This window comes from Chrysochloris asiatica, unplaced genomic scaffold (assembly GCF_000296735.1).
Source record: "Chrysochloris asiatica unplaced genomic scaffold, ChrAsi1.0 scaffold00103, whole genome shotgun sequence".
Taxonomy (NCBI): domain Eukaryota; kingdom Metazoa; phylum Chordata; class Mammalia; order Afrosoricida; family Chrysochloridae; genus Chrysochloris; species Chrysochloris asiatica.
This window is the reverse complement of record NW_006408621.1, coordinates 8,458,434-8,474,134: the sequence shown is the minus strand read 5'-3', so window position 1 is coordinate 8,474,134 and position 15,701 is coordinate 8,458,434. Positions and strand designations below refer to the sequence as shown.

Below are 15,701 nucleotides of genomic sequence, written 5' to 3'. Positions count from 1 at the left end.
GTATTCTGTGTTGTTGTTGGCGGAGCTCTCTGCTATACGTCCACCCGATCCGCCATCTTGTTTGTTCTCCGACAGAGTCTGGTCTTTAAAAAAATTTTTTTTATTAAAGCTTTTATTGTGAATTTAGTGATAGTTTATGTGACAGAACATCGGTTTTGTATTCAACCAATCATGTTTTGGTTCACTGCAATGATTACAGTACTCACCATATGCCATCAGTTAGCAATATTTGCCTTTATTCCCTCTTATTACTATTTTTTAATGTAGATAAAAACACTCAGGAGTATATAATCATTTAAACAACCAAAGGACATATTTTGCAAGCTAGCCTCCTGGTCGCCAGCACACAGCCTTTCTCTTTTCATGAGTCTGGAGTCCTCAGCGGCTGTCTCTCTCAATGTCATCACTTCTTTCTCCGTCTCTGGTGTTGAGGCTTCTCTGGATAGGGTCCCGTGTTCTGCTTATTCCCCTTTGTAGATAAGTAACCCCTGTCCTCAGGCATGGCTGAGAAGAGGATTAAAGAATTGTAAATTGAGCATTGTTGTTAAGTGCAGTCAAGTCAGTTCTATTGATTCAGATTCGTTGTGATCCTGTATAGGATTTCCAACGGTTTGAACTGTGGACCTTGAGGTTAGCAGTCCAGGGCTAATCCAATAATGCCATACCTATAGATCTGTCTGAGATTTGGCTGAAAACTGAGACACTAAAAGAGTTCAGTTTCAGTCCTGAGGGTGACTATGGGCCATAGTCACCAATTTCTATTTGACCAGTAGGCCTGGTTTCTTTTTTGATTTTGAGTTTTGTTCTACATTTTTCTCTCATTATGTCCAGGACCATCTAATGTGATCCTTTTTAGAGCAATTGGTAGGAGTAGCAGGGCACCACCCAGTTCTTCAGGTCTCACAGTGGTAGTCTGTTAGTCCATTGGAGTGATTGTTACATGGTCTTCAATTTTCATCATTGGAGTTCTCAGTAAAATTGTTAAGTGTAGTCATTAAACTGAATTGAAGGCTTAATCTGGCTGTTTTTGTTAAAAGACTTGGAGTTAAAAAATAGTTTTTAGTGCTTTTTTTTATAACAACAAATTTGTCGTTTTAGTAAACACTTCTTCTTATTATTATATTAAAATATATATATATAAAGATATTTGCCGTTTCAACCATTTTTACATGTATAGTCCATTGTCATTCATTTTGTTTACCATATAGTGCAACCATCACTTTATTTTCAAAAGTTTTTCATAACCCCTAATAGAAACTCAGTACTCCTTAAGCAGTAATTCCCCCTCTCTCCTCTTCCCCCTTCTTAATGTTTCTCTCTGTACATTTGCCTATTCTAGATATATCATTTTAGTAGGATCATAATTTATCAATATAATAAAAGATGATATAATGAAGGTTATTGGATTTTAATCTAGATATTTTTAAGACAATGAATATGGTGACTTTATTAAGTGAGATTTTTTAAAACCTAGTCTTATTCTCATCTGAATATTTTCTTCTTCCCTAGCTGTTTTTCCTTTGGCTTTTTTAACCTCCACTTCTGGCCCCCTTTATTATGTGCTCATTCCTTCTACCACATTGATTAATATGTTGCTCACATTTCAGTATTATGATATTTTCAGTGACTGTTTCTGTTCTTATGCATAGATTCCACAAAGACATTTGACTGTGTAGAGATAACAAATTATAGCACTGCCAATAATGAGAATTTCAGACCACTTAATCGTGCTCATGTGAAACTTGTACACTGCCTGGTTTAAAATCAGGGGAGATATGTGTCAGGGTTGTATCCTTTCACCATATTTATTGAATCTGTATGTTGAGCAAATAATCCAAGAAGTTATAGACTATATGAAGAAGAATGCAGCATTAGGATTGGAATGTTGTTGTTATGTGCCGTGGAGTCGGTTCCGACCCATAGTGACCCTGTACAGGGTTTCCGAGGGTGTAAGTCTTTACGGGAGTAGAAAGCCTCATCTTTCTTCTGCTGAGCGACTGGTAGTTTCGAATCACTGACCTTAAGGTTCGCAGCCCGATTCGTAACCACTACGCTACTAAAACTCATTAAAGTCCCGAGATACGCGGATGAGACATCCCCACTTGCATAAATTAAAGAGGACTTGAAGCATGCACTGATGAACAAAGATTATAGCCTTCAGAATAGATTGTTGTTGCTAAGTGCCATTGAGTCAGTTCTGACTCATGGAGATCCTGTATAGGAATTCCAAAGAGTAGGCTAGTGGGCTTGAACCTCCAACCTTGTGGTTAGCAGTCTAGTACTTATCCTACAGAGCCACTCTACCTCAGCATAAAACAAAAATCCACATAGCTGGACCAGTTAGCAGCATGATAAATGGAGAAAAATTAAAGTTGTCAAGGAAATCACTTTGCTTGCATCCATAATCAATGCCCATGGAAGCAGCAGTCAAAAAATAAAACAATATATTGCATTCAGCAAATCTGCTGCAAAAGACTTCTTTAAAATATTAAAAGTGCAAAGATGTAACTTTGAAAACTAAGGTGTAACTGATCCAAGATATATGTTTCAGTCAGTTCACGTGGACATGAAAGCTAGACATTCACTCTTCTTTCTTCTGATTGGGGAAGACCAGTAGTTGCATCTTAGAGGACCACTTAGGAGCTTTTAAGATTCCAGTAGCTACCAATTAAAGTAGGAGGTAGAACACTAGCTTTATGGATTATGTTATGCCAGTTGACATTGGTGTCCCTAATTCCCTGTGTTTATAATATAATTTACATGATATAAAATTCACCCATTTTTAGTGTGTAATTTGATAAATTTAGGTAATTTTATAATTGAATTTTCGTACTCATAACTACTTCCACAATCAAGACGAAAATGTTTCAGTGCTTAAAAAAGTTGCTTCATTCCCCTTTGTAGATATGTAAGTAACCCCTGTTCTCAGGCAGCCACCATCTGTGTACTTTTTATTTTAAAATTTATTTTAGAGTTGTGTAACCATCACACAATGTAATTTTAGAATATTTCTGTTACCCTCTTAAGAAACCTTGTACCCATTTAATGCCACTCCTCACTTCTCCTGCCCTCCCCCATCCATTAGTCTGCTTTCTATCTTTTATAGAGTTGCAGTTTGCAGACATTTTATATCAGTTGCTGTTGTTGTTAAGTGCCCACCAGTCGATTCTGACCCATAGCGACCCTGTATAGGGTTTCCGAAGAGCAGCTGGTGAGCTTGAACCGCCGACCTTGCAGTTCAAACAGCTTTGCAGTCTGGCTCATTAACCTACAGCGCCACACGAGGATTCTGTAGAGTCATACAATGTGTGTTACTTTTTTGTCTGCTATCTCTGATTGGGTATAATAGATTTTGTGGATTTTTGGGAAATGAACCTTTTTTCTTTTTCAAACAGGGGATGAATCTACTAATGATGGGCTCTGCAGATGCTCTTCCTGAGGAACCCTCAGCTAAAACTGTCTTTGTGGAAGACATGACAGAAGAACAGTTAGCATCTGCCGTAAGATATACCAAATTTCATGTTAGAGCAGTATTTTTCAAAGGACAGTCGTTAAGATGTCTTTCTGAAAGTTGTGTCAAAATGTTTTTAAGATTTAATTGTTAATGTAAGGATGCTTGCTTTCACCAATCAACATAAAAATTTTTGAAATTGACATGGGATTTTTCATCTCGTCAGATAATTCATAAAATTAGTGGGGTGTTTTTTTTTTTTAATATTGTGTATTTTGACTATTGTTTTTTGACTTTCAAATTAATTATTTTGTGTTAAAACTTGTGTTAAAATTTGTAATATTGAACACAAGGTTTTTAATTCACAGCTTGTGATTTTAAGCTTCAAAACTCTATGTGGTATAGGCATTATAATTAACCTTAATGTTGAGGGTTGTTGTAAGATGCACTTACACACACGTACAAAGTCAATTTGTATTGTGTGTCCAGTAGATATTAAACGCTTTTTAAGTGTTTATTATTTTATGAGGAGACAGGCTTGAAGAGATTAAGTAAGTACTGGGATATTTAAATCTATAAAAACCATCCTTGAGCAACGAAATTTACTTCTCAGTTTCTTAGTCCTGATGACTTATATTTGAAAAAAATGTATTTAAAAAGAACAGAACAAAGCAAAACCCTCCTGGTTGAAAATACATATAAATTATCCTTAATTTAAATACAAAGTCATTTTGAAACTGGGCAACACATAAGTGGTAAATGTTATTTATTTTTTACCATGCACCATTTATATAGTGCCATTTATTTTTTTGTTTGTTTTTTGTGTTTTGAAGTGTCTCTATATATACTGTGCTACTGTATTCTCACAATTATTTTCAAGAAGGGAACTGAAACATGGAATGATTATCAGCAAGATGCACGTAAAAGTTTTTGGTGAGGGCAATCTAAATTGTTATTTTAGGGTAAAGGTGGACTAAAATGGTAGGAGTTACTAAATATGACTTTCCTCAAAATATGAATCTTAGTGATTTCATATATGTTATGTCATTCATATACAACATTGTTTTAATCCTTTTTCATATCAGATGGAATTACCATGTGGATTGACAAATCTTGGTAACACTTGTTACATGAATGCTACAGTTCAATGTATCCGTTCCGTGCCTGAACTCAAAGATGCCCTTAAAAGGTAAGACTCACGAGAGAAGTTTTCAGTTTTTCTTTGGGTAAGGGAGGTTCACATTTGGATTAATAATACTGTTTGATATATTTAAAAATCAGCTTTATTGAGATATAATACATTTATGAAAGGTTTTACCCATTTTAGGTGTACAAATCAGTGGTTTTTATTGTTTTCTTGAAGTTGTACTACCAAAGCCACTCTAATTTTAGAGCATTTTCTTTCACCTAACAGAAATCCTATACATATTAACACTCTTCAGACCACTGCACCCTACCTTCAGCCCTGTTGTAAAGTGCCATCAAGTCAGATTTGACACACAGCGACCCTTTATAGGGATTCCAAGGAGTAGCTGCTAGATTTGAACTGTTGACTTTTTGTTTGCTTATCCTGATGCACCACACCAGGTCTCCCCTCTAGCTCTATTTTTGTTGTTTAGTACTGTTGAGTTGGTTCTGACTCATAGTGACCCTGTTTAGGGTTTTTGAGGAGTGACTAGTGGAGTGGGTTGCAGCTCAAATTTACCAGCCACTCCATGGGAGAAAGATGAGGCTTTTTGCTCCCATGAAGATTTATAGCTTTGGGAACCTAATACAGGGTTGCTATAAGTTGGAACCAATTCCATGGCACATAACCACCACCACCATTTCTTGATAACGTTAAGTGCCCTGGAGCTGCTTCCGACTCTTAGTGACACTGTATAGAGTTTCCAAGGAGCAAAAAGTAAGTTTGAACCACTGACCCTGTGGTTCAAATCGACCTTGCAGTCCATTGCTTTATCCCATAGTGCCAAAACAGGACTCCACCTGCCCTGTTGGTTGATAAGTGCCATGAAGCTGGTTCTGACCCACAGTGACCCTGTATAGTGTTTCTGAGAAGCGCCTGGTGAGCTTGAAATGCTGACTTTGCAGTTCAGCCTTGTTGTTGTTGTTAAGTGCCGTTGAGTCAATTCTGACCTATAGCGACCCTGTATAGGATTTCTAAAGAGAAGCTGGTGAGCTCTCACTTCCAACCTTGTGCTTCAAACGGCTTTACAGTCTTGTGCATTAACCCACAGCGCCACACCAGGACTCCATAGTTCAACCCTAGGCATCTATTAATATACTTTCTGTGTCTGCAAATTTATCTCTTCTGGACATTTCTTATAAATTGAATTGTATAATATATAATCTTTTGGTACTAGCTTGTTTTAGCATGTTTTCAAGGTTTATCTGTTTTATAACATGTATCAATACTTTGCTCCTGTTTATGCATGAATAATACTCCATTGTATATATGAGGGTAAGTCAAAAAGTATTGCTACAAAAAAATCATAGAAGCCTTTTTTAAACAAAATAGCAAAATGTGAAGTTATTATTTCTCAACACGCCCTACATGGAGGTACACATTTCTGAAGGTGGGGTTTCATATCTCTAAGGAGTCCTGGTGTTGCGCTGTGGGCTAATGCATCAGACTGCAAAGTCGTTTGAATTGCAAGGCGGTTGTTCAAGCTCACCAGCTGCTCCTTGGAAACCATATACAGGGTCGCTATGGGTTGGAATCAACTCGGCAGCACTTAACAACAACAACAACAGCTCTTATCTGGGAGTCCTGGTGTGGTGCTGTTGATTAATACGTTGGACTGTACAGTCGGCTTGAGCTGCAAGGCCAGCAGTTCAAGCTTACCAGCTACTCCTCGGAAACCCTGTATGGGTCGGAACAGACTCAATGGCACTTAACAACAACAACCCTTATTTGAATTTACTCTTCAGTTTATACCACATCAGAACAGCCCCTTTGCATTTTCAAGAGACTCAAATTGTGTTTCTTATAAATATTGAGAACAAAACGAAGTCTGAAGGAGCAAGATCAGGGCTGCAGGGTGTAAGTGGTATGGATTCTTGTTGAACAGTCCTTTCTACCTTCAAACAATGAGTAAGTACGTTGTTGTGATGGAAAAGAAGTTCCTTGGCTCACCTTTCCTGGCTTTTTTCTTACTAACGCGGTTTTCATTTTCGTAAATCTTCCTGATAAACTCCTCTGATGGTGATGGTCCTGTATCCTTCAAGACTTCAAGAAAATCTGTGTAGATTACTCCTGAGGAATCTCAAAAATGGATGCCATAGCCTTCTAAGCTAAGCTCTCTGCTCTGAATTAACTGGCCCAGCAGATCCACTATTTTGATTGTATCTGTTTTTTTTTTTTAAGACATTCTGATGAGATTAAGACAAGAGTGATAAGAGAATATTAGCGCATGTATGAACTGGAACCCTAGCAGCAATATTTTTTTACTTTATATATACTACATTTTGTTATCTAATAAGTGAATAAATATTTGGGTTGTTTCATTTTTTGGTTATTATAAATAATGCTAATGCTGCTATGGACATTTTGTGTACATATTTATGTGTGGCAGTATTGTTTTCATTTCTCTCAATTATATAACTAGAAGTAGAATTGCCAGGTCAAATGATAATTATATGTGTAATGTTTTGAGGAACTGTCAAAGTGCTTTCCAAAGAGGTGGTACTATTGTACATTCTCATCAGTAATCTAAGAAAGTTCCAATTTCTCTACATCCTCATCAGTATTGATAATTTTATTATTTTGATTCTACCCATTTCAGTGGCTATGAAGTGTTAAACTGTTTTATGGTTCTCATTTATACTTCAAATTCGTGGATTTTTCAATTGTTTAAAACTTTTGAAAATAAGTTCAAAGTAATTTCTTTAGTGTGTAGCAACATTTGCTATATTTTGTGTTCAATTATGGTAGTCTTAAATTTGAATTCACCTCATTTTCCTTTCCACACTTATATTTTAGTAATGCTGAAGTAATTCTATACACATGATTCTTTGGAATCAATATTTAGAATTGCTGGATTAAAGTTAGGTGAATACTTTTTTTAAAAACCCTTTTCATATTTATATTGCCAAATTTTTGTCCCAGTAGGAAGAAAAATATGAATGACCACATTCTGCAAATTTTCATCAGTTTTAATGTTAGTGTGATAACTTTGTTTGATATAAGAATAAGAGATTTAAAATGTTTTTTTCTTTGATTATTAGTAAGATTGAACAATTTATGTTTATTGATGATTTACATTTCACTTTTGGTATGAAGTAGTAGTCTGGTGCTGGTTTTCAGTGACTAAATATTCAGTGTTTTCAGTGCCCAATATTAACTTCCAAATAGTTGACTAATGTTTGGAGGTAGTCTGTTTCTACTTCTTCTTACTCTTAGTCTGAAAACTTAGCTGAAACCTGTCCACCATGGGTGACCCTTCTGATATTTAAAATACCCATGGCATAGCTTCCAGAATCACAGCAACATGAAAGTCACTACAGTATGACAAACTGACAGACAATGGGCCCAAGTGTGACAGCATTGTGAAATTGGCGTAGGACCGGACAATGTTTCATTCTTTCGTGCATAAAGTCACTATGAGTTGGTACTGAATCAATGGCACCTAACAACAATAATGGCCTATGTTTCCCTTTTTCTCCAAGCACCATTTATTATAATCCACTTTGATTTGAAATGGCACTTTTAGCATATACATTACTCTTAATTAATTATTTCTGAGACCTGCTTGAGTTTTTTAATTTCCTTTATTTATTAAGGCCTGGTTTTTGTTTTGGTATCATGCCATCTGTATGGTATACTAACTATGTTGTTGTTGTTAAGTGCCATCGAGTCGGTTCCGACCTATAGCGACCCTGTACAGGGTTTCCGAGGGTGTAAATCTTTACGGGAGTAGAAAGCCTCATCTTTCTCCCGCGGACCAGCTGGTAGTTTTGAACCGCTGACCTTAAGGTTCGCAGCCCGATTCGTAACCACTACGCTACCAGAGCTCCTATACTAACTATATATACCCCTTTTTATTCTATTTAATGTTGTCCTGTCTAAGCTGTAAAGTTGATTTCATTTCTCTGTGACGGTTATAGTCATTTGTTAAATGTGCCTTTCTCTGAGCAGGGTGTGTAGTATGAGTGCTAACGTTTTGTGTTTAAACTATTATCAATTGAGTGAAGGTTTACAGAGCAGAACATCAATGTTATACTCAAATCATACATTTTTTTGTTTGATCTCAATGATTGTGGTCTCCTCCATTAAACAGTAATACCATTTCCTCCATGTAATTTTTACTTGCATTCACAACCCATCTGAACTTTGTCCTTAGCATAATGTTACCCTTTTGTTCTTGAATAGTGCACCATTTCATGGTGAGCATGCCTTATTATTGTCGTTTCCTCTGTATACCCATCTGCTGCTTGGCTGATAATTGGGCCTCAAGGGTGATTTATGTTCCAGACCTGAAGGGTAGCTAAGGGCCATAGTCTTAGATTTCTCCAGTCTCTTTTTAACTAGAAAGTCTGGTTTTTAAATACATAATTTTAAGTTTTGTTCCACATGTTCTTCCATTCTATTTGGGATGTTCTGATGTAGTCCCTTTCAGAGTTGTTGGTAGTGCTAGCTGGGCACCATCTAGTTCTTCTGGTCTCAGAGTCCTAGAGATGGATGTTCCATTAGTCCATTGGACTATTGATTCCAAGCATCTTCAGTTTTCCTTACTTTTCTTTCTTCCACACAATGAGAGATCAGTAGTTGCATCTTAGATGGCCATTCATGAGCTTTTAAGATCCCAGATGATACTCACCAAAATAGAATGTAGAACCTTGTCTTTGTGGACTACATCATAGGAATACTAACTTTTGAGGATTTTACCATAATGGCTTTAATTTGGACAAATTGACATTTCTATAAAATTTAGACTTTCCATTTAGAGTGTGGTGACTCCATAGGATAAGCACTGGACTACAAACTGAAAGGTTGGAAGTTCAAGCCTACTAGTCACTCCATGGGAGGAGACTTTCTGCTCCTGCAAAGATTAGAAACCCTATACAGTTTGCTGTGTGTCAGAACCATCTCCACAGCACTCAACAACAGCAATAACATCCAGGAATATAGGAAGTTTTTCTAGTTTTTCAGTTCTTATTGAACTTTCAATAAGATTAATTTTCGTTGTATATGGAGCCCTGGTGTGGCACTGTGGGTTAATGCAAGGCCTTTTGAACTGCAAGGTCGGCAGTTCAAGCTCACCTGCTGTTCCTTGGAAACCCTATACAGGGTCACTATGGGTCATAATCAACTCAATGGCACTTAACAACAACATTTAATTTTCAAGTGTTTTTTAAATTTTTATATTTTGTAGTATTAAGTAAGCTTTCCCTGATAATTTTATGATTGACCAAGCTAACTGATATAAAGAATCTGACTTACTTAATTCCAAATATCATTTTCAAGGTCTCAAGATGCATCTCCACCTCCAAAATTTAAATATCCCTATATTCTCTATATATTTTAAATTTATATAGTAGTTTTGGTTTTATCTGAAAATGTATCATTATATTTATGCTAAGAATCATACAATTATGAAAATAAGGCAGTTTTTTTTTTTTTACTTAATTTTTAAATTTCCTAAATAGGTAATTATATTTTCTATTAATCATGATAGTTCCATCTGTTTTAGGTAGCTCACTTCATGTTTCTTTCTTCTCTTACTTCACTGGCTAGAACTTTGAGCATGTTGTTAAATATTAGGTGGTGATGGACATTAGCCTCTTCCTTTGTGTTTTAATAATATGTTTTTATAAAGTTAAGAAATAGTGGCCTTTGATTTGATAGAAATATTCTTTAGCATCTTTAAGAAAGTATACTTCGTACATTTGTTTATGGTGGGGGTGGGGTCTGTTTAAAAAAAAAAAGAGAAAAATATATGTTAAAATTTTCAAATGCTACTGGTTGTCATAGACCTCAAGTTTTTCTTACTGAACCTAGTTGAATGATATTTTTATAACTACCCTAATAGGAAGAAGCCTTTATATTTTTGAAATACTTGTATTTTTAAAAAATATATAGTTACAGACTTACTGATAATTTTTTATAATGATTTTTGGTCATTTATTACTGTCAAAATGGTGTGGGAATGGCATCTGACTTCTCTAACTTTGTAAGAGTGAAGGAGAATCAAGATCATTAGCATCACCTGTGGAGGTCATACATTCCTCCACTTGTAACTTTCACCAGTTCTGACAACCATCCCTCCCATGGCTATGTCTACTTCTCTGCTGAGTTCTACAGTTCATTGCAGTGACCACACTGAATTCACAGACTCTGCTCATGTAGTTGTCAAGGAGCCCTGGTAACGTAATGGGTTACATGTAGTGCTGCTTACCACAAGGTCAGTAGTTTGAGTCTACCAGTTGCTCCTCGGGAGAAAGTGAGGCTTTCTGCTCCTGTAAAGATTTACAGCCTCAGAAACCTTATATAGGGTCCCTATGATTTGGAGTGGGCTCAATAGCATGCCACCACCACTCGTAGTTACAGGGTTTATTAGGAAAGTAATGGGTTATAGTTCAGGATCAGGAACACATAATATAGTTCTTTGATCAGAATAGCCTCATAGTTGTGTCAGTAGGTATGCCACTATCTGACCCTCAGCCTGTTAGTCACATAGTCATTTGGCACCTGACCTGCTTGGGCAAATGTTTAAAAGCTCTTTTAGTTTTGCTTATTATGTGTGCAGCAAATCTCCTGTCCAAAGGTGCTCAGCTTTCTCAGCTTTTTTGTGTCTGCCTCTGCTACCTTTGCTGCTGCTCAGTGCTGTCTCTTGCCATCTCTCATCATCCCTACTGTTACAGCTTTTTCTGCTGGATTGAGGAGTTTCATTCAGTACAGGGATCTCTGGTCTAAAAGGCATGTTCCATTGGCTCTTTCTTTTTTTAACAGTAGTACAATCCCCCTTTCTGCCTCTGTGATGGCTTAATAACAACAACAACATATAGCTTGTAGGACAAGTACTGGACTGCTAACTAGAAGGTCAGTAGTTCATACCCGCCAGTTATTCTTCGGCAGTTCTATTCAAGGTCACTATGAGTCATAACCAACTTCACGCAACAGACTTGATGACACTTTAAACAACAACAGCAACAACCCAGTCACTTGGTGATAGTTGCCGAGATGATAGCGTCCTAGTGTGGCACTGTTAAGATAAGCACTGGACCATAAGATTGGTTCACTTATGTTGTGTGTAGATGTGGTTCATTTATGTATATGCATACTGAGGGGTCTTCGCAAAATTCATGGAAAATGCTTATGAAATTTCAAAATTTTTTGCAGAAAAATAAGCTTGTACTAACTTGTTAAAACATGTCTGAACAGGATCTAGTTTGAGGCACTGTGAAAGATAAGACATCCATTTGAAAAGAGCCCCTATCTGGTAGCATGAATTCTGCTGAAATTGAATCAAGAATAAACATCAAATTTATGGTGCTACTTGGGTTGAAGAATGGTGAAATCATTAATGCTTTACAAAAAGTGGATGATGACAGTGGCCCAAATAAATCAGCTAGCTGTTTACAGTGGAAAATTGGAGTCCCGGTGTGGTGCTGTGAGTTAATGCTCTGAACTGCAAGGTCGATTTGATCCCCAAGTTCTGGGGTTCAAGTTCGTCAGACACTTCTCAGAAACTTTATACAGGGTCGTTATGAGTCAGAACCAACTCGACGACACTTAACAGCAACAAACAACTTCATTTTTAGAAAGTATGAGATGCTGTAACCCAGAGTGGCAGGACCTTCCACATCAGTTTTCAAGGAAAAATTAATACTGTTCTTGTGCTAATTGAACTGAGGGCTGAGGATTAACAGCAGAAACAATAGTCAACACCACAGATAGTCTCAGTTGGTGTAATTTACACAATTCTGACTGAAAATTAAAGTTAGGAAACTTTCTAATTGATAGGTGCCAAAATTGTTGGTCCCAGAACAGCTGCAGACAAGAGCAACAGGTTTTTGGGATGCTCAAAGCATTTTGCTTCTTTTTGGAGGGTTAAAGAACAATATCATCTGCTGATAATAACCGTGTTTTGAGAAAGCCAAAGTTTTAGCAGAAAAGTGCCTGGGAAAGTTTACCAGAGAATCCTTCACCACAAAAATGATCCTGCTCATTCCTCTTTATCAAACAAGGGTAATTTTGTGAGAGTTTTGATGGTACATCATTAGGCTTACTTGCCTGTTTATGATTCCTTTCTGTTTCCTAATCTTAAAAAAAAAATCTTTAAAGGGCACTCGTTTTTCTTCAGTTAGTAATGTAAAAAGACTGCACTGACGTGGTTAAATTCCCAGACCCTCAGTTCTTTAGAGACGGACTGAATGGCTGCTAAGGAGTCCTGGTGTGGTGCTGTGGGTTAATGTGCCAGACTGCAAAGCCATTTGAACTGCAAGTTCAGTGGTTTAAGCTCACCAGCTGCTCCTCGTAAACCTTATACAGGGTCGCTGTGGGTCGGAATCGACTCAATGGCAATTAACAACAACAACATCATCGCTTACAAAGTGTATTATTGAACTAGATGTAGCTGATATTGAAAGATAAAGTGTACATTGTTTTAATTTCTGTCTTAATTCCAATTATCCACAAACTTTTTGAAGACCCCTTGAGCATCATTTTAACTTCAAAAGTTTCTTTTAAAAAGTTGCTAAAATAGCATGACATGATATTTTAGCAACTTTTCAGTTTTTTCATACTTTAGTCTTAATGAACATTTGTATCAGCTACTTAACAACAACAACAACAATTATTGTTTAAACTTCTTGTTACGTGCCATTGAGTTGGTTCCAATCCATAGCGACCCTGTATAGGGTTTCCAAGGAGCAGCCGATGAATTTGAACCACTGACCTTGTTGTTCAAACCGATTTTGTGATCTAGCACATTAATACACAGTGCCACACTACTAGAGGGGTGATTATTTATTTTTGCTTAATTACCCCAAAGTTTTTCTGAGAGAACAATCACATGGAAAAGAAAAAGAAAACCCTTTAATTGAATGTAGTGTAACAGAACATTTCCTGTGATTTCTTCTATTTATATATTTATAGAGTCTTAAGGTTTTTTTTTATTTTTTTTTTTATTGTGGTACAATATGAAAAGATATAACACAGTTTTGCCATCTTAGCCATTTGTAAGTGTATATAATTCAATGGCATTAATGATTTTCACCATAATTCCACAAGGTTTTCATTATCCTAGACAGAAATTCAGTACCCCTTAAACAGTTACTCTCTAGTAATCAACCCTGAGAAAAACTTTTGTCTTAGGAACAGGGTTCTTTTAAATTGAGGTATAAAATGTATAATGAAATGTACATATCTTCAGTGTTAAGTCTGATCAGTTTTGACAAATGGAAATTCTTGTAACCCATTTTTTCCTGGTCTTCCCCACCCAACATACAGTTTTGTTGTTACTCATCATTGAGTGGAGTCTGATTCATGGTGACCCCAGGTGTGCCAAGTAGAACTGCTCCATAGGGTACTCAAGGCCATTATCTTTGGAAATCAGATCACTAGGCCTGTCTTTCAAGGTGGCCCTGCATGGATTTGAACCACCAACCTTTTGGCTAGTAGTTGAACACTTAATTATGTGTACCACCCAGAAACTCCGCCTTGGTCTGATTTGTTTTGCCTGTTCTGCAACTTAATATAAATGGAATCATACAAGATACACATTCTCTTTTTGAGTTGGTTTGTTTCAGCATAAAGTTTTTGAGATTTGGCTATTTTTTATTGTATCATAGTTGTAGTTGCTCTGCATTCTTGCCATATTGGGTGATGTGTCAATCAGATGTTTTCATTTTGGTCACTTGAGTGGATATACAGTACATAAAGATAATCATAATACATATGCACAACTAACCTCCATGTTTGATACTGTATAAATGATAATTTGATTGAATATTTCCTTTTGATGGTTAAACATTTATATTGTAAATTAATTGACATTCATAAAGCTGAAAGTGAATTTAGAAATCATTTAATATAAACTCTGCAATTTACAGATGAACAACTGACTCAAAATTCAAGTGACTTTATTTAATGTTTGTAGAAGTTAATGCTGTATGATGTTTGATTTAATGTTTTAGAACCAGTGCTTTTTCTTTGTTGTTATTTCTGAAGTTGTTTTATTTTCTTTGTAATAATAAGACATTAAATTTACACCTTTCGGTTTCACACTGTTTTCAGAAAGTATATTTTAGATGAATTAGACAAAGTGGAAAGAATTTAAAGTAGGCTTCATCTAAAATTTTTTTCTTGGCACTACTTTTTACTCATAGAATGCTTAAATGAGCAAGAGTAGAAGAAAAGAAAATAGAAAGATGGGAACAACTCTTAAGAAATTTGTAGTTGAGGGTGGCAAAACAAATCAGACCAACGCGGAGTTTCTGGGTGGTACACATAATTAAGTGTTCAACTACTAGTTTTTTTAACTGGTCTCTTTCCACTTGAGTTTCTGAGTGAATTGAATACTATTATTTAATTCTTCTTTAACTTTTCCAGGTATGCAGGTGCCTTGAGAGCTTCAGGGGAAATGGCTTCAGCACAGTATATTACTGCAGGTCAGTCTCTTAAATATAATATTTTTGGAAGGGATTATAGTAAATATGGAGTCCTGGTGTGGTGCTCGAGGATGAGCACTAGACTGCAAGGCCTATTAAAACCCCAAGGTGGCAGTCCAAACCCACCAGCTGCTTATCAGAAACCTTATACAAGGTCGCTGTGAATCAGAACTGACTCAACAACACTTAACAGCAACAATAGTAAAAATATTTGTAAATGGTATTTTTTACTCACAATTTGTTTAGTGCCTTTTCCATTTATACGGTGTTTTCTAAAACATGTCATTGATAACTGGGGTACTTGTTACATATTTTATAACTTATTTTTTTATTTAAATTATAAACCAGTGGTAGTTCTTTTGGGAAAATAATCTGTATGGTATTTGATAAAAATTTTAAATTTGACTTCATGTTTTATTACTGGTATATCCTCGAGGATCAGATTGGAGATATCCGGAGATTCATTTTACCATTGTTGCCTGGGTTATTCATATCGTGATTTAATCTGTATTACTTTAGTGTCCTGGTGTTGTGCTATGGGCTAAATTGTCAGATTGCAAAGTCATTTGAGCTGCAAAGTCAGTGGTTCAAGCTCACCAGCTGCTCCTTGGAAACCCTATACAGGGTCACTATGAGT

General features: G+C 36.3%; 1 protein-coding gene across 3 annotated transcripts in view; it reads left to right on the top strand.

Annotated features, from left to right (window-relative positions):
* The window catches only part of USP14 (ubiquitin specific peptidase 14 (tRNA-guanine transglycosylase)), a 99,927-nt gene that overhangs the window by 12,497 nt on the left and 71,729 nt on the right, over nt 1–15,701 (top strand). For 2 of the 3 annotated variants that reach the window (XM_006867282.1, XM_006867283.1), the window contains 3 exons: nt 3,396–3,500; nt 4,537–4,640; nt 15,006–15,064. In XM_006867282.1, coding sequence (XP_006867344.1) covers nt 3,396–3,500; nt 4,537–4,640; nt 15,006–15,064 — 268 coding nt within the window. The remainder of the gene's footprint in view (nt 1–3,395; nt 3,501–4,536; nt 4,641–15,005; nt 15,065–15,701) is intronic. The other variant, XM_006867284.1, reaches the window with a different exon arrangement.